The sequence below is a fragment of the Oryzias latipes genome, chromosome 24, assembly GCF_053564925.1.
Source record: "Oryzias latipes strain Hd-rR chromosome 24, Olatipes_Hd-rR_3.1".
Lineage (NCBI taxonomy): Eukaryota > Metazoa > Chordata > Actinopteri > Beloniformes > Adrianichthyidae > Oryzias > Oryzias latipes.
In genome coordinates this window covers 16,147,013-16,161,239 of record NC_136260.1, presented here as the reverse complement: position 1 = coordinate 16,161,239, position 14,227 = coordinate 16,147,013, and the positions used below count along the sequence as shown (strand labels likewise).

Below are 14,227 nucleotides of genomic sequence, written 5' to 3'. Positions count from 1 at the left end.
GCTGAAACGTAGAATCTTTATTATTCTTTAAAGTCTCCATGTGCACACATACTTTTTATATCAAGTTATCATTATTCTTTTGTGTATTGTTTTTAATTTATTCTTATTTTTTATCAATCTACACAAAGAAAATTGACTTTATTGATTTAATAGTAGGTAAGTCATGTATCTGAGAATACAGTTTTTATAAAAAAGAACTTTTAAGATAAATATTAGTAAAAAAAAACAACAGATCTGAACATAAAAAAAGCTGAAACACTAAAACACAAAAATGTATTATTAGATCAAGAGACTTTCAAGGGTGACAAAAATGTCCAAACATGAAAACTTGATTTATAAAATTGACATTGATCGAACAATGTCAACATCGTCTTTATCTCCAAGACCAACAATGAGGCCATCAAAGGCAAAAATTATTTAAAATTTTCCTTTCTACGTTTTTCTTTAATGAAATTGTTGTGAATTAGGAGCAGACAAAAAAAAATTTGGAAAAAATAGCTTATTTATGAAGTAGAATTTACGATGCATGTTACGCCTTCGTTTTCCTCATCCGCATTTGGCAAAAAACTGGATCACTCCAATATTGTTTGCCATCTTTTTTGCACTACTAAGATTAAGTTGGGGTTGTGAGGGGCTGTAGGCTAACAGGAGAGTCCCTGAACATAGAGCTCTCAGCAACAGGGAGGGGAAAGGGGGCGGGGCTACTCCGCCCACAACTCAGTAACTATTGCCGCTCTCAGAACTATTTCCTAGACAATGACGCAGGTTGGGTTTTGTTTTGTTTTTTTGGCTAAAAACGGCATAATCATAATTAAAAGACCACTGGGAATGCTTTTAAAATAGATCAAAAGATGATTGGAGTGGAACTTTAATACTGGACTGAAGATGTGTGCTCATCAAAAATTTAGAACCAAAAGGAAATGGAATTACCCTACAAGCCTAAAACATGCATCTGTAAGTCCGAAAAACATAAAGCTCAAGAAAAACACAGTCACAGTGTGGCAGGAACGGGACCTACCGTGCAGTGGTTCTGCTGTTGCAGCAGGGTGGGCACATCTCCTCCGATGGGCATCTGCTTGGCCAGCTCCTCGTCCTTCATGCAGATCCACCTCCACAGCTCCTCAAGGATGCTCAGAAGATGTGACCAGCGCTCGGCGCTCGCCTCCAGGTGCGCTCTGCCAACATGCACCACCAGCCTTAGTCTTTACACGCATCAGTAATGGTTCTGTTTTGTCAGTCAGCTCTTTGATAAAACATATATTGCTTGTTTTTTGGCTTGTTTTTTATATCCACTATACTGAAACTAGCATTGTAATTTTAATTATTTTAATCAACAAACCACTCAAGAGTTACTTCCATGTGTCACTATGACGTGGAGAAAGGGACACGCTTAGCTGCTAAATGTTTGGCTGGAGTCATGCATAAACTTTGTGTTGAACTGTAATTTGTTCCTCTTGCCTTTGGGTAAATCTGAACTCAGTGTGCAGAGGCCTCGTGTTGCGACTCAGTGAGCTTGCTTTAATTACAGATGTACAGCAATTAAGTCATAATGGGCTCTCTATAATCAGCACACACCATCAACAATACCTCTAGACCGTTTCACCTGGAGCCATTTTACCTCAATAATGCTGTTTTCAGAGCAGGATCTCTTCCCACACTTTAATTTCCCCTTAGTTCATCCATATCTGAACCCTTTTGTACAGCCCGCTTCCCCCTTTAATCATCTCAACCTGGCTCCTTCATTACAACATTTTCCATCATTGTTATTTTTGTCACTAACTTTTTATTTAAGTTAAAAATGTGGCCATCGGTACACTAAGTGTCTGTTGGAGGACAGATTTCATCGTCACCACATCCAGAATCAGAGAGCGTTCTTCACCAAATGGTTAATTCAGAGAATTAAGGTGACAAGGTCATCTCTTCATGAAGAGGTCATCAGAGGTCAAAGGAAAATAAAGCAGAATACTCAGATTGGAGAGGATCTGGATTTTTTTTTTTTTGGAAAGACATTTTTAAGACGGATCAGGTTTTTACCCTATTATGTTTCTGTTTTCTATCAGCTGTTTGTCTTGGGCATGGCCAGCTAACCAGATCTATCAAGTCTGATAGAATGGGAAACACTGACCACACCCCCTACTGCTCCATCAGCAGATCTGTCATGGTTTCATTTATGATGATTTCCCCCAGTAAGGACGCTCTTCGCGAAGGACCAGCAGACAGCAGTCTGATTGGCTGACCACGCTTTAAGCAATCCATTAGTTTAAAAACTTCTGTCTTGCAGAAGATTTATAAGATAAGATTTATTTCTTATGGTCTCCCATGTCAATGGAAGACCATAAGAAATAAATCTTACAAAAAAATGTTATGCCAGGTTCAGTGTTTTCAGATTGGACAAATCTACCTCTTTGATCAATTTGATTCTAGACGTTTTTTCACAGAATAATAAACTAAATAAACTGTGGGCATGATGGCAAAAACTATATAATTATTTCTGTCTTCTCACGCATCATTTCTTCTTTTATTTTGAAATCAGAACACCTAATTTGAAATAATCGACAGCAGTAATTATTGGGGAATCAGATGTTTAACCGTTCTACCAAGAGCTGAACCGTACATGATGTAATAACATTTTCAATTAGCTGAAATTAATGATTCAACAACTGACTGGATCAGTTGTAATTTCTGTCTGAGAGATCTGGCATGTCTAAAAATTATAGTTTTGCTTTTTACTTTATTAAATAACAGATTTGGCACAGTCTCATAAAATATGTTGAAGTATTTCAAAGTGAATTTCTTCTTTAAAGGTTTTGTACAATTGAGTTAGTTCATCACTGGTTTACGTCTTAATCTTTTTTGGAAAAGCAATAAGAAAGCTGTAATAAACAGTTTGTCCACTTTTAAAATTAAATGAAGCTAACTGACAACCAAGGAGAGCAAAAACTTGCATGAATGCAAGAATTTTATGTTGCCTAGTGTTTGATACATCATGTTTTTGAAAAAATAAGACATTATACAATCTTTTAAATTTGATCTACAATAAATGCATAACTTTACTTCCTTTTTTTAACAATTGGTAGTTTAGATAACAAAAACTTTTTTCAAGCATAATGTTTGTCACAGAACAAAAAAAGCATAAGCTGTCGACTGTCTTTTTGTTATTTACTGTATTTTAATATTTGTAGGTTTTTACATGGAAATCTAATTTCTGATGGAAAATCTTAGCCTGAAAATAATAAGGTCTTCACAAGGAGACTTCTGCCGTTTGTCACAAAATACTTTTTACATATCGAGAAACTGAATTCCTTCTGAGAAGCAGGAGATTAAAGATCTAACGTGAGCCACAGTCTCACAGAGTTCATCCGGCAGCAAATACGGGTGTGGATGTGTCCGCAGTTACTCTCCAGCAGCCTGTTGGTGTGTGCATGTAATGTAATCAAGGTAAACACAATGGGCAGCATGTGTAATGACCCTGTGCACTGGTGCAGCACTCCTCAAATTGGATCCTGCAAATTCATTAATATGAGCCAAAAGAGGAAGCTTCTGAGTCATTTTGGAGCAGCTACAGACGCCACGTCTCAGGTATTAATTTGTTGATAAAGGTGGACGTTTAAAAGCTTATTCCTGCTTAAACCACATCAAACTCTAGTGAAAATCTGACTTCCTGTGACGAGTTAGACTATTTAGTGTTGGAAAAATACTCAAAAAAAAAAATAAAGTTTTACTTTTTTTTTCTCGATTTGAAGAATTTAAATCACTTTCTTGCCAGTAGCTGTCTTACTTAAGTGTTATTTTAGAAAATGTGATTAGATTCACCACAAAAGCTGTGGAATAACTCTAAAAGGAAACTTTCTATTTGGAAAATAGCAATAATCGCACCTCCTCCTGAAATCTACGCTGACGAGTAAAACTTGGAGCCAAAGAAGAAAAAAGTCCACACAAAAAAAAAAAAGTTGCCATCCAGCATTATCAGAAAATCACTAACCGGATGTTGGCCGACTTGGCCTTCAGGTCGCTCCAGCGCTGGTTCATGTCATCCAGCCTGTGTTGGAGAAACACAGCTTCCTCCGAACTCCCCAGCGCTTTCACCATCTTCGACTTGTTCCCCTCCACACTCTTGAAAATGTCATTGTGAGAGTCGATCTCAGCCTGGATGTCCTGCAGAAAGACAAAAGTGCTTTTCTTTGAGTAAATGCAATCGCCAAGGACAACAGGGTCTGTGCAAAAGTCACCTAAGCTGTCAAAGAAATGACAGATATTCACGCATAGATTAAACAAAGTTCATGGTGAACGTCTCCAGAGGGCGAAGAAGAATAAATATTCAGGGAATCTCCCCAATGCTGCGGTGGAGGATACTTTTTAGGTCACAGTGACATCTTTATGATCATTTCCTTCATTTTTTAGGATAAGACTAATGCCATCTTTATTACGTGTGCATCCTCGATAACTGTCTACAGAAGAGCTGTTATGTCTAACCTTTGGAGCACAAATCAGTGACAAGCTTAAAAAGTGAGTGAGCAAGGTGAAATTTTGTTTAGTAGTTTGGGAGTAGGGAGGAAGTTTGGACATACGGTACATTCTCCTGAGGCAGCTTTAAGTGGTAAGGGTGTGGTCTTCCAACAAGATCATTCATGGTGGCGTCTGTATTGTGAAAAAATGGTCACTTCCTTTTGTTGGAACTGGAGGGTTACCTCACACTCGCTCAGTCCAGTTCTTATTTACAGTCAATGTGAGATACAGACCAATAATGCATTTTTGAAAGGTCATGTTTGCGTCTTTGACAAGATTCCAGTGTGCGAACACAACAAACGCGTCCACCACACAACCACATCTCCAAGAGCGTGCATGAGAGTTTATTTGAAAGGACTGAGCCACAAGAGAGGTGAGGTGGGGCTGACGCAAGCAGAGGATCCTGTCAAACGTTTTATTTTTAGATGTGTAAAACCGCTCCATTTCCCTTCTCTCACTCGCTCAACTAGGACTCTCCTCAGCTCAGCCTAAATCAACTGAAGATAAAGACGTCGGCATCACAGACGCATCGTGACAACACTTTCTGCAGAACAGAGGTGGATCGCTAATGAGCTCAAACGTCTGTACAGTGCAGTCATTTCAAACCTGGCTCATAAATTTGGCTGTCGTCAGAACTGTACACACAGGCATAAAAGCACTGAGGCGTGACACATATGAATACTAAAAAGGTGTCAAAATGGCTTAACAACTGATATTTGTTTATAGGCTGCAAAAACCTAGAAACTGTGACAGACTAAACACACTGAAATATATCAGAATACTAAATACCTGCTCCACATAAACCTTATAAACCCAGAATCTTACTTGGAAAAAAAATATGTCCAGAGCACTTTTTTATTTTTTTTTAAACCAAATCCAAATCTAGTAAATACACCTCTAACTAAATAGTTAGTTAATATATCTTTCTAAAGGGAAAATGGAATTATATTTTCTACTTTAAAGTAGCAAAATGTTATAATTTCCACTGGTTTGATTAAATTTAAATTGTTAGAATTTTGTCTTCCTATAATTAAAAAAAAAATCTATTCACATCCATCTTTGTATTACTTTTTATTTAACTCAAAAAAAAATTTTGATAAACAAAAGGAGGGGGGGTTCATGATTTACAATTAAGATGTTTTACTAAAAATGTCAGCTTACTCCATAGGTCATATTGGAACGTATGGAATGACAATTGTGCAGGGAGTGCACAATTCTTTCTAATAAATCATGTTGTTGTCTATGTAAATAAACAGGAGTTTTATGATTTCTTTACATCTAAAACAGTCAAAAGCATTTTTCAAATGCAGAAATTAAAATGTACACCACAAAATGGCAAAAGTTAGCTGTGTGGACATGATCAAGTTTTAGTTTGCCTAAGTCACATGCACCCGTACAGGGGATTTACCCATACAGGTGCTTCAGGTTTTTGGGTTGTCTGGGTCAGTGGGGGAACTTAGACAGGAGGGGCCACATCTTAAAGAAAGTGCAGGTGTGTCTTGCAGTTCCCTTGAGGCTTGTGTAGCCACCTCAAGGGAAGTCCTACAAATGCATGTATTTGTGGTAATTGTATCGTGAATTGTATTGAAGTATAATGTAAGTTACAAGCATTTATGACAGACGGGTGATGCTGTCGTACGCTGCCCTAACGCCAAACATTGGTTGTTTGTAAGGTGAGCATACTTGCTCCTTACTGTAGGATGCCCAAACAGTCAGGCAAGGTACACCCACTTATTACCTGAAAAGCACTATTGGGCCCCTTCCGCAGTGTGCAGGGTTCGAAGGGGTTGAAAAAGGTTGTAATATAATGAAATATTGAGTAAATGTAGCATTTTGTACAGGTAGGTTAGCTATATGGCCACTGGTGGGTACAAAGATAATCACAAATAACAGTCAAGGACATCTGAAAGGAGGTAGGATGACCAGAATAATCCATGCAGTAGTTTTGGGGAAAGTGCATTCCAGCTGTGATTTGACCCTCTTTGCTGTGCAATCCCAACGCACTGGGGACACAAAATAGCAATACTTTAAGGACACTTGAAAAGAATCCAAGAGAACGCCATCCAAACTTGGTGCAGATCAAAGCCCTTCATGGCTAAAACAAATGCTGCTGGCATCTGCGACGACAAGCTGCGAGGTGTGGAGCGCCAACAGGCATTCGTGACAAAAGCAGCAGCAAAACTGACCGCTGTGAATTGCAAACCAAGAGATCACAGCTTTTAAAGGTAAAAGAAGAAAGAAATTCAGTAAGTATACATGAAAAGAAAAAAAAAACTGACTAAACGAAAGCAAAAGACAGAAACACTTTGAGTCATTAAGCCAGATGGCTGTTTTTCAAGTCATTACCCAAGTGCTTCCCTTCCCTATTCAACATCCACATAAAGCAGACCATACTGAAAACAACACTAGCACATTCATGCATCAGATAGAAAGCATAACCTGTGTGGAACACATTCATTTTTGAAACAGCCTTTAAGATTTAAAGCTTCCTCTGACTGCTTAAAGCCACCGGTTCACGTATGCCGATGTGTTTACCGATGGACCTCGGGTTAGATCTGCGTCTTTCACTTCAGCAGTAAACACACATACAAAAATATATTTTGATCTGATTTGCAACAACTGGCCTTTGTTTTGGCCCACCGGGCAGAGGAAATCAACTGACTCTCATTCATAAAGGTGAAAGGCAAAATAACAGACATGTAGAAGTGGAAACCAGACGCAAGCAAGTTGCACAATTTAGCTGCAGATCATTTAATAATACGTTTCCCTGGAAGCGAAAGAGAAAGCAGACAAAGCCCAAAATGACAGTTTATATTATAAACAATGAGCCTCACTGTGCTAAACCATGTGAAAGTCTGCTTTAACAAATTATATTGAATTCAGGGCTCAGCGTGACATTCCTTCTGGGTACTAACCTACTTTAAGCAGCCCAGCAGGCAAGAAATTATTATTTTATATAAACAAGTCTAATAATGAGAGCTCATAAAACTAATTACAACAGCAAACACAAGGTGAGGTTTTGCTGGTTCTTTAATTCTGCTGTCTTTCTATTTTTTCCCCTTTTTGAGCTGCTTTTAATGTGAAATTAAAGAGACAAATACCTGTTCAAACCTTCTGAGTAACTCGTGTAAACTGAAATTCAAGCCAATCATTGTGGAGTGTGGGCTGTGGCTCCTCCCCCTGCCACCGGCATCTACATCTTGTACAGTGTTGCACAATTTGCAGGAAGTTTCAGATTTGGCACAGCCAAGCAAGTCCTCCGACTGGTTTCGTCCAAATGGAAAAATTGGAGTTCAGCGTTCAGAACGTACAGCAATCCAGAGTTTGGGCAACTTGGAATCCAGTTGAAAAATAACTCGGCATTTGTAAAAAAATTCACAACAAAAAGAAAAACTCCTGATTGCGACCTTTTAACAGGCAATTTACACACTCCACACATCCCTCTGCTGTACACGCATTCTGTTGTGTGTGCACGCCCAATCCCACCCCACGGTCGTAGCATCCTCCTATGAGGGGAAGTATGGATGAGGGGAAGACAGCTACCCCACAGCCATGCTGGGACGTAGTGGTGATGGGTGCCAGTAGAGGATCGACAAAGATACCGCTGAAGGGTGATAGCTGAGTTCCTTTAGCCACCAATGGGGCATTGAGATTGGGACAAAGAATACAAAAAAAAAAAAAAACGTGGGTGGAGGTCTGCAAAGTTGAGATTACAGCTTTGTGTCTTGAGGGAAGAGAAAAGTTGATGGAAACCTCAGTATTCAAGGACAGGTTTGCCCCTCTCTTTCAGCCCTGGTGTGATTTTCTTCCTCCTCCTGTCCTCCTATATGATATCCAGCAGTCCAAACCTGGGGCAGGGACTAGACTTCTTCTCAATTACTTAGATAACTCAATGCCTTTTGGGAAAACAGAACAAACAGGCGCATGCGTCGCCCTCTTATTTCCCTGAGTTTGGCTAGGGTAGGCTAAAAGAGCCATCTCTATATCTGCCTCAAAAGCCTGTCAGGTCTGGAGTCCTGGTCTGGCCCCGCTCTGTCACACCCTCTCTAATCACCGCCTCGATGGCCCACTTAGTCAAAGAATGTCTTTTTGTTGGAGCCACATGTTCACAGAGAGCTGCCTCCAGGCTCGGCGTTAAGATCCTGCGCGGAGAGTGCGACTTGACGGCCTCTTCGAGTCTCCCGATTGTCTTGAAAAAGTAGAAGCAGCTGATTTGACTCCTCATGCCTCCAGGAAGAAAAAACAAGTTCCTTCAAAGTTGAGCTTCCTCTCTTCTTCAACTTTCTTTCCCCTCCAAAAGTACATGCAAACTTCCACACCGCATATCGCCAGTCCGTCCGCCTCAACTGTTGCTCTTGTGGCTGGCCACTATAGCCCCAGTCTATCACACAGCTGTTTATTATTTTAATCAGTATCCTCCCTTTCCCCTCCTCTCCCTACCTCTCTTTCGCCTAAACCAATTCAACACACCCACTTCCTGAGGCCCGCACCAACGGAAAGCATGGCAGATGGGCAAGGGGTTGCAGAGCAAAGCACGGATAAGTCAGAACACAACGACCAGATTTCATTCAGAAGGGGAGGCAAAACCGTTTTAAAGAGTCCATTTAAAGGAAGCTGTGATCAAGCAAAAGAGACAAAACATGGTTAGATCACCTTCTAGAAACCGTTATGTTCTGACCAACCCTCAAAGGTTTTAGATTCAGTAAGAAAAATCCCGACCGCTCGGGAAAAACTGCTTTAAAGCGACTGTGGGAGCCAGCAACGGTCTGTGGAGCAACGTTGATCTGAAATTGATTCCATGTATGAAAGTTGAATGTGGCTGGAGAGTGAAAGTGTGCAGCAGAGCAGACGTGGGGTGTACATCAAAGAGACGCAGACAGATGGCTGTCAAAGCAAGGAAAGAAAAACTACAATACAACCCTACATATTCATTAGATGAATACTTTGAAGTTTGCTTAGCTAGTTAAAAGTATTTACATACTCCAGGCGCTCTAATGGGCTTTTTGATGTATACTGACACTTAAATGACAGCTGAGAGGTTTTTCTTAAGTGTGAGATGTAAAATTAACTGCAATGGATGTAGACATTTGATAAGCACAACTAATTAAACAGGGAATAGAAATTAAGATAGAAATGGGGAAAAAAAGAGTGACGAAACATGCATTAATGAAAGATTTGAGTTTTAAAAGTTTGAATTAAAAGTTGATGGTAGGTTCATTTTTTTATTTTATTTTTTTTTTAAGTCTGGGACAGAAATCCTGACTGGAGAAAATGAAAAAATCCAACAGAAAGATCAGAGATGGAGCTGATATGAACCGAAGAGCAGAGATGAAGATGGATGTTGAGCAAGCTTAAAATCAAATGTTAAGTAAAGTCCTGCAGGAAAAAAAAGGGGAAAAAGGGGGAAAATAAAGTATGTGCAACCTGAAAAGTCTGCAGAAAAACTTGGTCCTTTGATTATTTTTGAAGATGACTTAATAAGACAACAATGACTATGTTTCAAGTATTTTACGGTACAGTAAATATCAGAGAAAAACTACTTTGAAAGTGAAGGAAAAAATGGTTCTACATTCCTTTCGATTGTATTTGATGCAAATAAACTGCTAATTGCTAAAACAAACTTTATCCTACTGTGTTCTTTAAAAATCAGGCACAAAAATGCTGCCGACTTGCAAAATTACAAAAAATGTATATTTTCTGTATGTAATATTTCCTTTAATCAACAAATTAACAATTTATTTTTTGTTTAACTAGTAATCAGAAAACAGCATTTCCATAAGATTTAAGAAAAAGCCTAAAACAACTTCAGTTCAAGGTGTAGATTAAAACTTTAATAAAAAGGAAGAGTGAAAATAAAAATTTTAAAAAATTAAAATAAATAAAAAAAAAAAAAATTAAATACAGACTTAAGAGGGTTCAATGATGCCCACTTCAAGGTCTTTCTTTCCCTTTAAAGCTTCATTTGAGCCTTTTTCAACTCATTCAGCTTTCAAAAGGTGTTCTTTTCTTATCTTTTTTTTTGCCAAGCCTTTAAAAACAGAATTGTAAAAGTAATTACACTTTTTTTATGAAAAGGTCACATTATTAATCCACATTTAATATGCTGTTAAACTCATCATTTTGGTTTGTTAGGTATGTAACTGGTTTAAGTGAAAGATTATAAATGAAGCACACTGTTAGAAGTCCTAGGTAAATTCAATGAGCACAAAAAAGGGGAATCATAGGTCATCGTTTCTGCAAAAGCGACTGTAGTTAATCAGAAATTTGCCTCTGAGTTGTAGGCGGGACCCTTGGTGCAGGGTAACCCCGCCCCATTTCTGTCATTCATCGATTTATATGCTCTCCTGCTAGCTTACATACCCTCCCAACCCCAAACGAACATTACCGGGAGAACAAAAATGACGAGCAACATTGGAGTTATCCAGCCGAACAGTTTTAAGCCAGATGCCAGCCGGCTAAGACAAGGAATGCAAAGACGTACATGGATCTAGTCGTTTGCAAGTCAATGCATTGGAATGGAGCAGAGCAGGGAGCTTGTGGCTTGCCGTAGTAGCTTATATGTCACATCTACAAGCTTTTTCAAACTATATTTTTTGTCTGCTCCTGATTTACAACGATTTAGATAAAGAAATTCTCCGAAATGCAATTTTGAGCTTAATTTTCTTTGTCAGAAAAGTACAAAAGAAGATGTTAAAAGCACTACAAGATGCTGTACATGCTCTGAAACTGTCACCACATGATTTTCATCTGAGTGGATTTTTAAATCCACTTGATACAGGATTGATGTACACTTCATATATGCAAGGTTTTCTTAAGCAATTGCCAATAGTTAAAACTCCCTCTTCTCATTAAAACAAAAATTTTTAAAACCAAAAGGACTTTGTCAAAACAAAAACAAAACTCTAAAAAATAATAACTTAAAGATATTGGTGCCTGAATTTTGATTAAAATTAGATAAGTTTGCCCAAAAAGAAAGAAGGAAATCATTTGGAAAGAATAATCTTTTTCTGTGTATGTCAAGAGGAAGCAGAAACCGTCCAGACTCAATAAAAAAAAGTTTTTTACCTAATTATTCAGCAGGGTGAAGAAAAATCTGATAAATCATGAATACCATCATTTCCTACATATAGTGAAGCCACTTCAGGTCATCAGGGTTACTTCTCCTCCTGTTAGGAGAGCAGCCCCCCTCTGGGTAGATCAGGGTACTGATATGTCTGCGTAGCTTTGTAGGGAAGATTTTATCTACCTGTACATCAAAATATCCAAGTTTTTATCAAATAAAGACAATCTGTGGTGCAGAAAAGTGTGGAGTCCCTTCATTCATTCTTCAAACTGTTGTTTTTTTATTTTTAATTGTATAAGGAAGAACATGTCATGCATCTCAAAGAAAATGACACGCCCTGTTATGTTCTTAATCAGGTTAAGGTTTATTAAGAAATAGAATTTCATATGCTAAAATGAAAATATATAGATTTTTCTTTCTTTCTGGAAATTTTGACCCGCAAACATTGCTCCTGTCTGACATTCAACTGACAGCTGACCTTCACTGATCGACGGAGCTGCCATGAAAGGAGAGCTGGAGTCATAGTTCAACCAGACCAATGGCGTCTTATTCAATTCAATTTTCATTCTCACATAACCAAAAGTAAAAACCCCTGAATTCACATGCAGACTCTTTAACAGGGAAGGGAAGATTGATCTCAAGCGTGGTTTGCTGTTGCTCAGTAAACAGTTATTGATTTTGGAAAAGCTTTTCAGCGTGTCTACAAGACTCCCAGGACATAACCTTAAGGTGGGTTGAGAGGCAAAATGTATCACTGTCTACGTTTACTGTCTGTCCCTTCAAATATGAACTACAGGATGTGCACTACAAGAGAGATATACCAGACATGGAATGGAAGTGAGTGAATCTAAAATCTTTAAACTCATTTAAACATTAAACTATGCAAAAAAATAAAATACTTAAGCAAAGAATAGTGAGGTGGGGACCATATAAATTCACACTCTTTTTCAGGCAAATATATTTTTAATTTTCCAATCAAGACACAAATATTTAAACAAAGTTTGATATCTATGTATAGACATGTCTTTTGTTTGTCTTCTGTAGTAGGTTTTTGCCTTGATTGCTTGATATAAACTATTTCAAATCCAACTGGGAATTCACTTTTTAAATTTTTTGTTAAATCCCACTCAGATCATGTTTGGATCTATTTTCTAAGTGTTCCCACAGTGCTCTTTTAATTATGATTTTGCCTTTTTTTCGCCAAAAAAAAAAAAAAAAAAAAGTCCTTTTCTAGGACAGTTTCTGCATAGCAGCATTAGTTCATTAGAAACTTGTCTGCTCCTGATTCTCAACGATTTGATTAAATATATATTCAGAAATGCAATTTTGACCTTAACTTTCTTTATACATGCCCTCCATCATGGGAAAATGCCACAAGAACATGTTAAAAACTATTGTTAAAAGGGTTACCTTTGAAGATGATAAGAACAAGCAATGAATTCCACACACAGCATTGCTTTAGAGAAAAAAAAAAAAAACATAAAATCCTGGAGAGAATAAGTTTCAAACCATAAAAAATGAATAAATTAAATTGAAATCCTTAAAGGCAATAAAATTGCCGGACTGACTGAATGTTCACAGGCTTCTGGCAATCCTCTTTTTCCTTGCACAAATGTTTTTTTTCTTTTTTTCAAACAGTCTCTGTCTAACAATTTCTCTGAATTTCTCAGGGGGCAAAAAAAAACAAAAAAAAAACTGTGACGAGATCGTTCATGCGGCTGCCGTCTGAGTGTCGCTTTAAGACACAAGTCTGACTCCAGCTGGGTTTGCTTTTGAGGGAAGAGGTCAGGTGGCTCTGTCAGTTAACTTCACACACTAATGAAGGCTTCCCATCAACCCTTTTAAAAAGCACGTTTAAATAGGAAAAATGAAGTTTTGTTCTCTGAAGCAAAGAAGCTGTAAAAAGATTGGGTCAAAGTATAAACTGGCGAGAGAAGAGAAAACTGTCGGCGGCGGCAGCTTATGAGGTACCCTGTGCAAAATGAACATACTGCTGATTGTGTTCATGCACTGAAATATCTGCTACTTCTCTACCATCAAAATACATAGTTGAATAGATGTATAATCAATAGATGTTCCATTTGTTTTATTTTGATGTGGAAAAACAACAGTGGACTGAGCTTATGGAAACTTAAATGTGAATGGATTTACCATTAATTCTGTTTACTTCTTTGTTTGTACACATATTTAATTTACACTTTATTTTCTTGCAAGAAATACAAGGAATCTTGAAAACTTCACCTGCACTGAAGAAGTCAACCTTTTATACATTTTTTACCCTTATAAGTACATTAATATTGCCAAACATTTTGTTTATTAAAAAAACCATAATCATCATAATAAGAAATACCAATAGTTAAAGATGAAAATAATTTACAGAAGAAATATGATACTATACGTTATGCATATTTTAAAAGCACAATAGTACATGTAAAGTATATTACCCATTTAAAATACAGAAAGATGGAAGAACATGAAGTAAGAAATTTGGGGCCAGATTTGACTAAATTAGAGAACCTAAAAAGATGATTCGTTGGTAAACATAAGCCATATTTATAGAGAATAAAATTCAACTACTTTGAAATAAAAACTACATAAATGAAGGGCACAACATATACCTGAGACCTTATATTTATCCAAAGAGATCCAATAATTATG

General features: G+C 37.6%; 1 protein-coding gene across 6 annotated transcripts in view; it reads right to left on the bottom strand.

The window, feature by feature from the left end:
- utrn (utrophin) overlaps positions 1–14,227 on the bottom strand; it is a 143,423-nt gene that overhangs the window by 54,064 nt on the left and 75,132 nt on the right. For all 6 annotated transcript variants that reach the window (XM_023953087.2, XM_023953086.2, XM_023953091.2 and 3 more), the window contains 2 exons: positions 3,983–4,155; positions 1,019–1,175 (listed from right to left, as the gene is read on the bottom strand). In XM_023953087.2, coding sequence (XP_023808855.1) covers positions 1,019–1,175; positions 3,983–4,155 — 330 coding nt within the window. The remainder of the gene's footprint in view (positions 1–1,018; positions 1,176–3,982; positions 4,156–14,227) is intronic.